The 15644-nt window shown below is 41.8% G+C and overlaps 1 protein-coding gene across 1 annotated transcript in view; it reads left to right on the forward strand.

Moving 5' to 3' along the window:
- The window catches only part of LOC128689306 (serine-rich adhesin for platelets), a 34533-nt gene extending 23426 nt beyond the window's left edge, over nucleotides 1-11107 (forward strand). Inside the window, exons 11-13 of the mRNA XM_070086087.1 lie at nucleotides 79-256; nucleotides 3685-3833; nucleotides 10399-11107. Of these exons, the coding sequence (XP_069942188.1) occupies nucleotides 79-256; nucleotides 3685-3833; nucleotides 10399-10485 (414 nt within the window). The 3' untranslated portion in view covers nucleotides 10486-11107. The remainder of the gene's footprint in view (nucleotides 1-78; nucleotides 257-3684; nucleotides 3834-10398) is intronic.
- The last annotated feature ends 4537 nt before the right edge of the window (nucleotides 11108-15644 follow it).

The raw sequence follows: 15644 nt of genomic DNA on the forward strand, positions 1-15644 counted from the left end.
GGTAGAAAATAGGCAGCGACTTTAAAAAAAATAATTTAAAATTTCTGACATTTAGCTCTTCCTTGAATGTTTTAACAGGAGGCTTTAGCAAGAGCCCGTCCTGACTATATACAAGAGGCCAGTGACCGACGCGCCCTTATTCGCCTGAAAAAGGAAATGCGGCAAGCAGCTCAAAGCCATAATCATCAAATAATGGCTCAAATTCCTGCAAATCTTCAGACACCATCAACACTACAACGCTTTCTGTACAAGCCAGGTAGATCTAGGAATGTGTTCACGTTCTGAATGCACTTCTCAACACTTAGCCACCTCTCATGTTATATTGTACATACAGTGGAACCTCGGTTTTCGTGATTAATCCGTTCAAAAAATCTGACAAAAACTGAATCGTACAAAAACTGAAGCAATATTTCCCACAATAAATAATGTAAATCCAATTAATCCATTCCAGACTCCCAAAAATATTAACAAAAAATACACTTTATAGAGAATATCTGTAGAAGTAATGCAAGGAGGGAAGAGTATATGGAGAAAAAGAGAGAGGTTAAGAGAGTGGTGAAACAATGTAAAAAGAGAGCAAATGAGAGAGTGGGTGAGATGTTATCAACAAATTTTGTTGAAAATAAGAAAAAGTTTTGGAGTGAGATTAACAAGTTAAGGAAGCCTAGACAAATGGATTTGTCAGTTAAAAATAGGAGAGGAGAGTTATTAAATGGAGAGTTAGAGGTATTGGGAAGATGGAGGGAATATTTAGAGGAATTGTTAAATGTTGATGAAGATAGGGAAGCTGTGATTTCGTGTATAGGGCAAGGAGGAATAACATTTTGTAGGAGTGAGGAGGAGCCAGTTGTGAGTGTGGGGAAGGTTCGTGAGGCAGTGGGTACAATGAAAGGGGGTAAGGCAGCTGGGATTGATGGGATAAAGATTGAAATGTTAAAAGCAGGTGGGGATATAGTTTTGGAGTGGTTGGTGCTATTATTTAATAAATGTATGGAAGAGGGTAGGGTACCTAGGGATTGGCAGAGAGCATGCATAGTTCCTTTGTATAAAGGCAAAGGGGACAAAAGAGAGTGCAAAAATTATAGGGGGAAAAGTCTGTTGAGTATACCTGGTAAAGTGTATGGTAGAGTTATTATTGAAAGAATTAAGAGTAAGACGGAGAATAGGATAGCAGATGAACAAGGAGGTTTTAGGAAAGGTAGGGGGTGTGTGGACCAGGTGTTTACAGTGATAAGGCTAAAGAGGTTTTTGTGGCATTTATGGATTTGGAAAAAGCGTATAACAGGGTGGATAGGGGGTCAATGTGGCAGATGTTGCAGGTGTATGGTGTAGGAGGTATGTTACTGAAAGCAGTGAAGAGTTTTTACGAGGATAGTGAGACTCAAGTTAGAATATGTAGGAAAGAGGGAGATTATTTCCCAGTAAAAGTAGGCCTTAGACAAGGATGTGTGATGTCACCGTGGTTGTTTAATATATTTATAGATGGGGTTGTAAGAGAAGTAAATGCGAGGGTCTTGGCAAGAGGCGTGGAGTTAAGAGATAAAGAATCACACAAAGTGGGAGTTGTCACAGTTGTTCTTTGCTGATGACACTGTGCTCTTGGGAGATTCTGAAGAGAAGTTGCAGAGGTTGGTGGATGAATTTGGTAGGGTATGCAAAAGAAGAAAATTAAAAGTGAATACAGGAAAGAGTAAGGTTATGAGGATAAAAAGATTGGGTGATGAAAGATTGGATATCAGATTGGAGGGAGAGAGTATGGAGGAGGTGAATGTGTTCAGATATTTGGGAGTAGACGTGTCAGCGGATGGGTCTATGAAAGATGAGGTGAATCATAGAATTGATGAGGGGAAAACGGTGAGTGGTGCACTTAGGAGTCTGTGGAGACAAAGAACTTTGTCCTTGGAGGCAAAGAGGGAAATGTATGAGATTATAGTTTTACCAACGCTCTTATATGGGTGTGAAGCATGGGTGATGACTGTTGCAGCGAGGAGAAGGCTGGAGGCAGCGGAGATGTCATGTCTGAGGGCAATGTGTGGTGTGAATATAATGCAGAAAATTCGTAGTTTGAAAGTTAGGAGGAGGTGCGGGATTGCCAAAACTGTTGTCCAGAGGGCTGAGGAAGGGTTGTTGAGGTGGTTTTGACATGTGGAGAGAATGGAGCGAAACAGAGTGACTTCGAGTGTATCAGTCTGTAGTGGAAGGAAGGCGGGGTAGGGGTCGGCCTAGGAAAGGTCGGAGAGAGGGGGTAAAGGAGGTTTTGTGTGCTAGGGGCATGGACTTCCAGCGGGCATGCGTGAGCGTGTTTGATAGGAGTGAATGGAGACAAATGGTTTTTAATACTTGACGTGCTGTTGGAGTGTGAGCAAAGTAACATTTATGAAGGGATTCAGGGAAACTGGCAGGCCGGACTTGAGTCCTGGAGATGGAAAGTACAGTGCCTGCACTCTGAAGGAGGGGTGTTAATGTTGCAGTTTAAAAACTGTAGTGTAAAGCACCCTTCTGGCAAGACAGTGATGGAGTGAATGATGGTGAAAGTTTTTCTTTTTCGGGCCACCCTGCCTTGGTGGGAATCGGCCAGTGTGTTAAAATAAATTAATAATAAAATAACTATAGTTTTACATACAGAAAACAATGAGAAATAAACCATACCCCCGGCCGGGATTGAACCCGCGGTCATAGAGTCTCAAAACTCCAGCCCGTCACAATGAGAAATAAATATAAATGACTAATGAAATGGATAAATGAACATTTAACATCACTTTTACCTTTATTGAAGACTCTTGTTGGCGTATGGAAGACGGCAAGGAGGGGAGAGGGAGGATGAGAGGTTGTTTGGAAGGGGAATCCCCATCCACAAGGAATTCAGTTATTGAGGCCCTATCCAGGGTTACTTCCCATCTTTTTCGGACCAGCCTCTGCTGGCCTTAAATTCACTAACAGCACCACTCATTCCAGGCATTTTCTTTGCAAGATCCGCATGCAGCTGCCTTGCCTTTTCACAAATTATCACCTCCAAAACACTCTCTCCCGCTAACTGTTTTTCGTTGATCCACACCAACAACAACTGCTCAACATCTTCGATTGTTTGCAATCTCTGCTTCGCTAGCACATTGACCCCTTTTGTAACATCAGCTTCCTTGATTTCTTTTTTCTTCACCAGGATGATACTGATCATTGATGCAGACTTCCTGTACATCCTGGCAAGATCAACCATGCATATGCCACTTTCATACTTTGCACAAGTTCTTTCTTGAATTCTATCGTGTTTCTTGCCTTCTTTATCAAATGGCTGGCACTTGGAACTTTCTTTGACCCCATGGTGGCTTATTTAGGAGTCACACTCAATAAACAAGCACCAAAAACAATGGATTATTATGAAATGTTTCGGATGAACACACGGGGTGATGCTCACTCAATGAGAAACAAAGGCAGACTGAGTCATGAACTCGCCCGCGGGCAGGCAGACGAGTTTGGTACAGACCATTTTCAACTATATGAAATTTAAACGAAAAAAATCGTTGAAAATCAAATCCTACGAAAACTAGGGCATACGAAAACCGAGGTTTGACTATACAGTAATTAAATTTTTTTTTACCATTTTATTGATTGTTAGCGCTTACATAATGCATGATGTTTGTTAAACAGTGTTTCCTTTATTACTTACAATTATTTCCTTTCATACAGATATTGCACCTCTCTTCTCATACAAGGATATACGGGAACAAAACCGTCGCTTGTACCAGTTATTGCCAGAGGCCAATTTCCCAAGCTTCAGGCAGCATCTTGCTGCTCAGAATCATACCAACCGGCTCATGGGGAAACTTTATAGCCAGGTGTGAGATGGTGTTCTACAAAGTGAAGTTATTAAATATAAATATTATGAAAAGCTCTAAGTCCATCAGCAGCTCTCTATGATCATTACGTGTTTAGTGCTTTCAATAAATACAATTATCTGTGTCCATCAGGGTTACCCACTACTGTATTAAAATAAGATACAGATAAAAATGTTCACACTTGGTGCAAAATAAATCATACTATATGAAAAGTAGGATTAAATTTATATTAAAGAAGGTATATTCAAAGTTGAAAGTATAGTAGTACCAACACTCTTATATGGGTGTGAAGCTTGGGTTGTAAATGCTGCAGTGAGGAGATGGTTGGAGGCAGTGGAGATATCCTGTCTAAGGGCAATGTTTTTTTTTTTTTCAACAAGTCGGCCATCTCCCACCGAGGCAGGGTGACCCAAAAAAGAAAGAAAATCCCCAAAAAGAAAATACTTTCATCATCATTCAACACTTTCACCACACTCACACATTATCACTGTTTTTGCAGAGGTGCTCAGAATACAACAGTTTAGAAGCATACACATATAAAGATACACAACATATCCCTCCAAACTGCCAATATCTCAAACCCCTCCTTTAAAGTGCAGGCATTGTACTTCCCATTTCCAGGACTCAAGTCCGACTATATGAAAATAACCGGTTTCCCTGAATCCCTTCACTAAATATTACCCTGCTCACACTCCAACAGATCGTCAGGTCCCAAGTACCATTCGTCTCCATTCACTCCTATCTAACACGCTCATGCACGCTTGCTGGAAGTCCAAGCCCCTTGCCTACAAAACCTCCTTTACCTCCTCTCTCCAACCCTTTCGAGGACGACCCCTACCCCGCCTTCCTTCCCCTATAGATTTATATGCTTTCTATGTCATTCTACTTTGATCCATTCTCTCTAAATGACCAAACCACCTCAACAACCCCTCTTCTGCTCTCTGACTAATACTTTTATTAACTCCACACCTTTTCCTAATTTCCACACTCCGAATTTTCTGCATAATATTTACACCACACATTGCCCTTAAACAGGACATCTCCACTGCCTCCAACCGTCTCCTCGCTGCTGCATTTACCACCCAAGCTTCACACCCATATAAGAGTGTTGGTACTACTATACTTTCATACGTTCCCTTCTTTGCCTCCATAGATAACGTTTTTTGACTCCACATATACCTCAACGCACCACTCACCTTTTTTCCCCTCATCAATTCTATGATTAACCTCATCCTTCATAAATCCATCTGCCGACACGTCAACTCCCAAGTATCTGAAAACATTCACTTCTTCCATACTCCTCCTCCCCAATTTGATATCCAATTTTTCTTTATCTAAATCATTTGATACCCTCATCACCTTACTCTTTTCTATGTTCACTTTCAACTTTCTACCTTTACACACATTCCCAAACTCATCCACTAACCTTTGCAATTTTTCTTTAGAATCTCCCATAAGCACAGTATCATCAGCAAAAAGTAACTGTGTCAATTCCCATTTTGAATTTGATTCCCCAAAATTTAATCCCACCCCTCTCCCGAACACCCTAGCATTTACTTCCTTTACAACCCCATCTATAAATATATTAAGCAACTATGGTGACATTACACATCCCTGTCTAAGACCTACTTTTACCGGGAAGTATTCTCCCTCTCTTCTACACACCCTAACCTGAGCCTCACTATCCACTATGGTCCAAGTCGGACCGAAACATCGTCGTAAGCTTCTCTCTTTTATGTGCGGGTTATTTGTGTATCTCACTATCCTCATAAAAACTCTTTACAGCATTTAATAACTTACCACCTATTCCATATACTTGCAACATCTGCCACATTGCTCCTCTGTCCACTCTATCATATGCCTTTTCTAAATCCATAAATGCAATAAAAAACTTCCCTACCTTTATCTAAATACTGTTCACATATATGCCTCAATGCAAACACTTGATCTACACATCCCCTACCCACTCTGGAACCTCCTTGCTCATCTGCAATCCTACATTCTGTCTTACCTCTAATTCTTTCAATTATAACCATACCGTACACTTTTCCTGGTATACTCAGTAAACTTATTCCTCTATAATTTTTACAGTCTCTCTTGTCCTCTTTCCCTTTATATAAAGGGACTATACATGCTCTCTGCCAATCCCTAGGTACCTTTCCCTCTTTCATGCATTTATTAAACAAAAGTACCAACCACTACAACACTATATTCCCCCCTGCTTTTAACATTTCTGTCATGATCCCATCAGTTCCAGCTGCTTTACCCCCTTTCATTCTACGTAATGCCTCACGTACCTCCCCCACACTTACATTCTGCTCTTCTTCACTCCTAAAAGATGGTATACCTCCCTGACCAGTGCATGAAATTACTGCCTCTCTTTCTTCCTTAACATTTAAAAGTTCCTCAAAATATTCTCGCCATCTACCTAATACCTCCATCTCCCCATCTACTAACTCCCCTACTCTGTTTTTAACTGACAAATCCATACTTTCCCTAGGCTTTCTTAACTTGTTTAACTCCAAAATTTTTTCTTATTTTCATTAAAATTTCTTGACAGTGCCTCTCCCACTCTATCATCTGTGCTCCTTTTGCACTCTCTCACCACTCTCTTTACCTTTCTTTTACTCTCCATATACTCTGCTCTTCTTATAACACTTCTGCTTTGTAAAAACCTCTCATAAGCTACCTTTTTCTCTTTTATCACACCCTTTACTTCATCATTCCACCAATCACTCATCTTTCCTCCTGCCCCCACCCTCCTATAACCACAAACTTCTGCCCCACATTCTAATACTGCATTTTTAAAACTATTCCAACCCTCTTCAACCCCCCCACTACTCATCTTTGCACTAGCCCACCTTTCTGCCAATAGTCGCTTATATCTCACCCGAACTTCCTCCTCCCTTAGTTTATACACTTTCACTTCCCTCTTACTTGTTGTTGCCACCTTCCTCTTTTCCCATCTACCTCTTACTCTAACTGTAGCTACAACTAAATAATGATCCGATATATCAGTTGCCCCTCTATAAACATGTACATCCTGGAGCCTACCCATCAACCTTTTATCCACCAATACATAATCTAATAAACTACTTTCATTACGTGCTACATCATACCTTGTATATTTATTTATCCTCTTTTTCATAAAATATGTATTACTTATTACCAAATTTCTTTCTACACATAGCTCAATTAAAGGCTCCTCATTTACATTTACCCCTGGCACCCCAAATTTACCTACTACTCCCTCCATAACATTTTTACCCACTTTAGCATTGAAATCCCCAACCACCATTACTCTCACACTTGATTCAAAACTCCCCACACATTCACTCAACATTTCCCAAAATCTCTCTCTCCTCTACACTTCTCTCTTCTCCAGGTGCATACACGCTTATTTTACTCCACATAATCCTTGAATTAATACATTTATAGTCCCTCTTTTCCTGCCATAGCTTATCCTTCAACATTATTGCTACCCCTTCTTTAGCTCTAACTCTGTTTGAAACCCCTGACCTAATCCCATTTATTCCTCTCCATTGAAACTCTCCCACCCCCTTCAGCTTTGTTTCACTTAAAGCCAGGACATCCAGCTTCTTCTCATTCATAACATCCACTATCATCTCTTTCTTATCATTTGCACAACATCCATGCACATTCAGACTTCCCACTTTGACAATTTTCTTCTTCTTATTCTTTTTAGTAATCTTTACAGGAAAAGGGGTTACTAGCCCATTGTTCCCGGCATTTTAGTTGACTTTTACAACACGCATGGCTTACGGAGGAAAGATTCTTATTCCACTTCCCCATGGATATAAAAGGAAAAGTAATAAGACCAAGAACTATTAAGATAAAATCAAAGAAAACTCAGATGAGTGTGTATAAATAAATGTGTACATGTATGTGTAGTGTGACCTAAGTGTAAGTAGAAGTAGCAAGACATACCTGTAATCTTGCATATTTATGAGACAGACAAAAGACATCAGCAATCCTACCATCATGTAAAACAATTACAGGCTTTCGTTGTACGCTCACTTGGCAGGACGGTAGTACCTCCCTGAGTGGTGTAAATATTGGTGTAAATATTATGCAGAAAATTCAGAGTGTGGAAATTAGGAGAAGGTGTGGGGTTAATAAAAGTATTAGAGGGCTGAAGAGGGGTTGTCAAGGTGGTTTGGTCATTTAGAGAGAATGGATCAAAGAATGACATGGAGAGCGTATAAATCTGTGGGGGAAGGAAGGCTGGGTAGGGGTCATCCTCGAAAAGGTTGGAGGGAGGGGGTAAAGGAGGTTTTGTGGGCGAGGGTTTGGACTTCCAGCAAGTGTGCGTGAGCGTGTTAGATAGGAGTGAATGGAGACGAATGGTTTTTGGGACCTGGCGAGCTGTTGGAGTGTGAGCAGGGTAATATTTAGTGAAAGGATTCAGGGAAACCATTTATTTTTATATGGCCAGACTTGAGTCCTGGAAATAAGAAGTACAATGCCTGCACTTTAAAGGAGGGGTTTGGGACATTGGCAGTTTGGAGGGATATGTTATATATCTTTATATATGCTTCTAAACTGTTGTATCTGGGTGCCTCTGCAAAAACAGTGATTATGTATGAGAGGTGAAAGTGCTGAATGATGATGAAAGTGTTTTTTTTTTGGGGATTTTCTCTCTTTTTGGGTCACCCTGTCTCGGTGGGAGACTGCTGACTTGTTGAGAATGGATGAGGGAATATTACAGTTGATCACATGGACTGTGTTGTCTTGTGCATTGCTGGAGACACAGCTGGAGAATCTATGATAATGAATGTGTTGTCCTCTTTGGGAGTGGCTGATGTACTGAAAACAATTGAAGAATAATAGGACCACTATCCACATGTAGCTTTCATTGCTGTGATACTTTTCTAATTTAGGCCTGGTCAGAGATGGCTGCAGGGGCAATGATCCATAAATAATTAACAGGTAACAAGGGAATAAGAGTTTTTAGTGTAATTATGGTTGCAGTGGGAGAAGTTTGTTGCAGAAGGTAGATTCAAGATAATAAAAAATAAAGCAAAATGAGGCAATGGGAAGATTGCAAGACTAGGTCTAGAGGTTGTAACTTCCAATGCTGAAGTCGGGAGTTAAGGATCATCCTCTGCTCTTATCAAATTGCAGGGGTGTGTGAGGGTACTTTAACCATCAGTGTCTTCAGCACTACTTTAAAGCTTTAAAAAAATTTAAATATAAATTCATTATTTTTTTTTTTAACAAGTCGGCTGTCTCCTACCGAGGCAGAGTGACCCAAACAGAAAGAAAATCCCCAAAAAGAAAATACTTTCATCATTCAACACTTTCACCTCACTCATACATAATCACTGTTTTTGCAGAGGTGTCCAGAATACAACAGTTTAGAAGCATATACGTACAGTGGAACCTCAAAAATCGAACGTATCACATATCGAATGTTTCGAAATTAGGACCATTTTTTCCAGACAAACTGTGTTCCTATTTTCGGACCGCCGGGTACGGGACCTGTCTGCTGCCCGCTCTGTCCGCGTCGGCGCCGTGAGCAGTCTAGCTTTGTTTATGCTTGAGTGAACACTAACCTGCGCTCTCATTCACGCATTTTACGATTATTTCGTTGCGTTTAGTGCTTGTGGGACTGTGAAATAAGCTGCCATGGGCCCAAAGAAACTTGCTAGTGGTACCCCTGTGGTAAAGAAAGTGAGAAACACCATAGATGTGAAGAAGGAAATAATACAGAAGGATGAGAGTGGTGCGAGACTTGTTGAGCTTGCCAGGATGTATGGGAAAAACAAGTCGACCATCGGTTCTATCCTGTCAAAGAAAGAACAAATCAAGGAAGCTGATGTTGCGAAAGGTGTTAATATAGGGAGTGGATGAGGTGCCTTCTTCAAAGATTAAGGAGATTTGTGCCAAGTAGAAAGATGTCCAAATGTTTGTGCAGAAGTACCACCCAGAGCAAGCTGAAACAAGCCATCTTTGCAACAAGTTCAGTGACAGAACCATGTCCCATTTTAGGGGAATGTTAAAGAGGCGCCAGAAACAGAGGACTGTGGACAGTCATTTTGTGAGACGGGTCCAGTGACTCAAGCTGGTCCTAGTGGCATTAAAAGACAGAGAAGGGAAGTAACCCCAGAGAGGGCTTTACCTGAAGTCCTCATGGAGGGGGATTCTCCTTCCAAACACTAACCCCAACTCCCTCTCTCCTCCTCCCTATCTTCCAGATGCCATCACCAATCTTCAATAAAGGTAAGTAAAAATGCTATTTTATATGTATTACTATACATAATTAAAAACTATAGTATTTGTTGTATGTAAAACTGTAATTAATCTCTATAAAATGTATTTTTTGTGTGAATATTTTTGGGTTTCTGGAACGGATTAATTGTATTTCCATTATTTCTTATGGGAGATACTGCTTCGAATTTCAGACTTTTCGAATTTAGAAATAGCTCCTGGAACAGATTAAGTTCGATTTTTGAGGTTCCACTGTACATATGCTATATAATAAAATTTTAATGAATAAGCTCTTGAATTGTTAAAAATTTACATAATGCATTTTTTTTTTCAGAAATTGAGGAAGAAAGTAGTAAAGGGTCAAGTGTCCCATGCACATAAGGATGTTGTGACACCGCTTGCATCTCGGACAAAATACTGAAGCAAAGTTCTACTAGAAATTCTCTGCAGTGTATCTTGAAAATTTCACACAGTCATGCACCTCGAGTACAATAAATATCCATTGTGTAACAATATAATTTCTTCCATTATGTCTTCTGTGGCAGCACACCAGATTGATGTCAGAGATTGGTATATTATACATCAGGATTGGCAAGTGTGGTACAGTATTATCCAAAGATTTTTAATTTGCAAGCACTAAACTTAGGGATCATATGCTACCTGGAGACAAGGTCAAGCAAGGGGATGATAAATCCATGTCCACAGATCAAGCCTCTTGCAAGGATGAATGGACCTCCAAAGATGAAGGGTGATGAAGGTATACATGGATAACCTCAAGAGCACTAAAGAGATATAGGTACCTTGATGCTAGCAAAGGCTTCATCTAGGGAATTGAGCGATTTTCCTTTTGCCTTCTATTGAACCTAGTTGCTGCCCATTTTCCCCAGACACCGATACCTGTGTTTAGTACTCCCCCTTGAATTTATTAATATTGCCTATTAGGTACATTCATTGAAATGAGGGAATGCAATAAATAGATATTAAATTTTTATTTTGTATTTGTCACAGTGGTCATATAAAAGGTATTTTACAGTAGTGTTTTACACTGGCTTTTTTTTTTTACCAATACCCATGTTTGAAATAAGCTGCATTTTTTAATTAACACATTGGCTGATTCCCACCTAGGCTGGGTGGCCCGAAAAAGAAAAACTTTCATCATTCACTCCATCACTGTCTTGCCAGAGGGGTGCTTTACACTACAGTTTATAAAAGTGCAACATTAGCACCCCTCCTTCAGAGTGCAGACACTGTACTTCCCATCTCCAGGACTCAAGTCCGACCTGCTGGTTTCCTTGAATCCCTTCATGAATGTTACTTTGCTCACACTCCAATAGCACATCAAGTATTAAAAACCATTTGGCTCCAATACTATCAAATATGCTCATGCATGCTTGCTGGAAGCTCAAGCCCCTCACACACAACTACCTTAAATCACTACCCACATTTCATAGTAATAAAGTAGATAAAGCTCTTTGTCAATACCTTAGCCATATTGACTGGGTTTTCTCACCAGGGTGGCTGTGGCTATTAACCAAGTGCTGCCCTCGTGTGCTCTTAGTTTCCACTCGCATGGAATCTAGAGCCTGCCCCCCCTTCCCTGCAGTTCTTCCATGGGCAACATGCTACAGCAAGTGGATAGGGGTAAAACAAAAAAAAATATGGGCTATGCTTTAATCTACTGGTTTTGCATGACTGGTTTTGTTTTGTTCATGGAGAGGAGCTAAACCTGTAAGGATCATATAGCACCTGAGAAATAGGCATTTAAACTCAATCCAAGAAAGGGAATTATTATTATTATTATCAAAAAGAAGCGCTAAGCCACAAGGACTATACAGCGCTGCAGGGCAGGAAGGAAGCGAGGGCATCAGGTGGCAAAAGGGAGATGGATGAGTAATAGGTTACGGATAACAGCGGGGTAGTGGATGGTGAAAGGGTAAAGGGCAGCAAGAGACTGAACTAGAAAGGGCTGAGGGGAGTGCAAAAAGTATCATCAGAGTTTGTGGAGTAAATCAGTCGTTGTCAAGAAGTCAATGAGAGAGTCAGGATTAAAGGAGGGTCCATCAGCAAGAAAGGAAGGTAAAGTGAGAGTAGTAGAATGAAGACGACGTTGGAGGTAAATTCTGCGTGCTCGTTGATAGAGAGGGCAGTCTAACAGAATGTGGCTAATCGATACTGGTACTTGACACTGCTCACAGAGAGGAACAGGGTGCCTCTCCATGAGATACCCATGAGCAAGAAGAGTGTGGCCAATGCGAAGGCAGGAGAGAGTGGTCTCCCAACCTCGGCACTGATGACAAGAAGACGGCCAGTAACCTATGCTCGGTTTAATAGAATGAAGTTTGTTACCGAGCAGAGTTGACCAACGTTGTTGCCAACGGGTGCGAAGGTGGGTAGCTATTACAGCAAAATAGTCCAGAAATGGAATACCTCGATAGGAAATTGCTAGGTCATGTACTGCTGACCGCGCAGCAGTGTCTGCCTGTTCATTGCCCTTTACGTCGACATGACCAGGGACCCAACAAAAAACAATATCTTTATGTTTGGTAGAGATACGGCGAAGCCAAAGTTGGATACGGAGAACTAGGGGATGAGATGTATCAAATTTTCGTATAGCCTGTAGAGCACTAAGGGAGTCTGAGACTACTACAAATGATGACACAAGCATAGATGCGATACGAATAAGTGCTGCAAGAATGGCATACAGTTCAGCAGTAAAAATGCTAGCTGAAGATAGTAAATGCCCCCGCACGATGCTGTCCGGAAACACTGCTGCGAATCCGACGCCGTCTGAAGACTTAGAGCCATCTGTGTACACAGCGGTGGCATGAGAATGGGAGTGGAAGTGATCAAGAAAAAGAGCGGGAAGCCACCGTAGGCAGTTGAGCTTTCGAGCAAGGGAGTGAGAAAGAACAGACCCGAACAGCTGGAACTTCCCAGGGGGGTAGGGAAAAGTGAGATGCTACATGAACATATAAAGATGGTAACTGAAGGGAAGACAAGAGTGAATGTAGGCGAAGAGAAAAGGGACGGAGCAAACAGGGGTGGTGAATGAATAAAGAATGTCTACTAATATCAGTGACCATTCTATAAATGGAAGGATTGTGTAGATCGTGAGAGCGTACATAGTAGCGAAGGCAATGGGCATCACGGTGATCAGACAAGGATGGAACATTCTCTTCTGTATAGAGGCTCTCAACAGGGGAAGAGCGAAAAGCACCAAGGCACAAACGTAATCCTTGGTGATGGATAGAGTTAAGGCTAGAGAGAGTAGCAGGAGAGGCCGCGGAATAAATCTGGTCACCATAATCAAGTTTCGATAAAACGAGGGCTGAATGTAGGCGAAGCAGAGTTCGACGATCAGCTCCCCAGGAAAGATGAGCAAGGGTTTTAAGAAGGTTTAGCCGGCTGTGACAAGTTGCCTTCAGAGAGGTAATGTGAGGTTTCCAGGATAACCTACGGTCAAAGAGAAGGCCTAGAAACCTGACTATCACGTTCGGGGATACTGGAGCCACAGAGATACAAAGGATGATCGGAGATAACAGAGCGTCTAGTGAAAGTAATTTGGTGAGTTTTGGTACTTGAAAATTTAAACCCATGCGTGGTGGCCCAAGTGGAAACACTGTCGACCGCATGCTGGAGAGAAACTGCAATGACAGTCAGCGCCTGCACAAGCAATAGCGAAGTCATCAACATAGAGTGATGACCAAATATTGGGTGGAAGAACAGAGGCCAAATCATTTATAGCAAGGAGAAAAAGTGTTGTGCTTAGAACACATCCCTGAGGGACACCTTCAGCTTGGACGAAGTCCGGGGAAAGAACATTATTGACTCGAACATGGAAATGTCTGTCAGTTAAAAAGTTCTTAAGGAAGGATGGTAGATTGCCTCGGAGGCCTAAGGAATGGGCCTGGGCCAAAATATTATACCTCCAAGTTGTGTCATATGCCTTCTCAAGGTCAAAAAATATAGCAATAACTGAGTGATTATTCGCAAAGGCATTACAAACATACGTATCCAGGCGTAGTAAGGGTCTATGGTAGAACGACCCTTACGAAAGCCATATTGACTAGCGGAGAGACTGTTGTGTGTCTCTAAATACCACATTAAACGTCGATTTACGAGACGTTCCATCACTTTGCAAACTGCACTAGTAAGAGTGATGGGACGATAGTGGGAGGCATCGTGTCTTGTAGTACCCGGTTTGCGGAAAGAGAGAACAATGGCAGATTTCCACAGCTGGGGAAGAACTCCTTGTGCCCAAATAAGATTGAAGAGGTGTAAGAGGACTACAAGGGCTGACCGATGTAAATGTTGTAACATACGAATATGAATGTCGTCAGGCCCAGCTGCCGATGATCGGCAAGCTGAGAGTGTTGCCTCCAGTTCTTGAAGTGTAAAAGGCACATTATACTGTTCTTCTCTGAGAGAAGAAAAGTCCAAGGGTACTAACTCTCTGGCAGACTTTGAGGAAAGAAACAAGGGGCATAGATGGAGCCCTCGGGAAATACGGACCAGATGTGTGCCAAGTTCAATGGCAACATCAAGAGAGGGTTTGCTACATCAACACCAGCGACCCGTAGAACAGGAGCCGGGTCAGGAGAGTATTTACCACTCAATTTCCTCACTTTTTTCCAGACTGCACTCATAAAAGAAGCAGAGGTGATGGTGGAAACAGTCTCGCCAACAAGTGAGTTTAGCTTCACGGATGACACGGCGAGCAATCGCATGCTTCTGCTTGAAATCAAGAAGTCTCTCAGCGGTTCTATTGTACCGGTACCTGCCCCATGCAGCACGTTTCAAACGTACTGCACGAGCACAAGCAGGAGACCACCAAGGCATGCACTTCTGAGAATGCCTGCCTGAGGTTTGGGGTATAGAATGAGAAGCTGCGGTATAAACTGACGTCGAGAAGATGTGTAGGAGCTCATCAATGGAGGATGAAGAAGGAACCTCACTAAAAGCAGTGAGGTGTGAGTAAAGATCCCAATTTGCCCGATCAAATTGCCAGCGAGGGCTACGGAAAGGTGGTGAATAGGAAGGAGAAGTAAGAATGATCGGAAAATGATCGCTGTCATGCAAGTCTGGTAGAACAGACCAGGTGAAGTCTAGTGCAGTGGAGGAAGAGCAGACTGATAGATCGATGCAAGAGAGAGTATGAGTACAAGGATCAAAATGGGTGGGAGTACCCGTATTTAAAACATGGAGGGGGCGAGAGGCGAGAAAAGCCTCCAACTGGATGCCACGTGAGTCACAATGAGACCCCCCCCCAGAGGAAATGGTGGGCACTAAAATCACCAAGTAACAGAAGTGGTGGTGGTAAGGATGAAACAAGAAAGGCAAAGTCTGGGATAGAAAATGCTCGAGAAGGAGAGAGAGATAAAGAACATATTGTAAACCACTTAATCAAGTGGATACGGGCTGCAGTGTAATGCAGCGAGGTATGGACAAATAGTCGACAGTACGGAATATCATTGCGTAGAAGAAGGGCACTTTCATTAAAGGTCCCATCTGAGAAAGGATCCAAGAATACAATAAATTATAGCCTGAGATAGGTTGGAAAACAGCCAAGTGTAATTTTGG

The sequence above is a fragment of the Cherax quadricarinatus genome, chromosome 18 (assembly GCF_038502225.1).
Source record: "Cherax quadricarinatus isolate ZL_2023a chromosome 18, ASM3850222v1, whole genome shotgun sequence".
Classification (NCBI taxonomy): Eukaryota; Metazoa; Arthropoda; class Malacostraca; order Decapoda; family Parastacidae; genus Cherax; species Cherax quadricarinatus.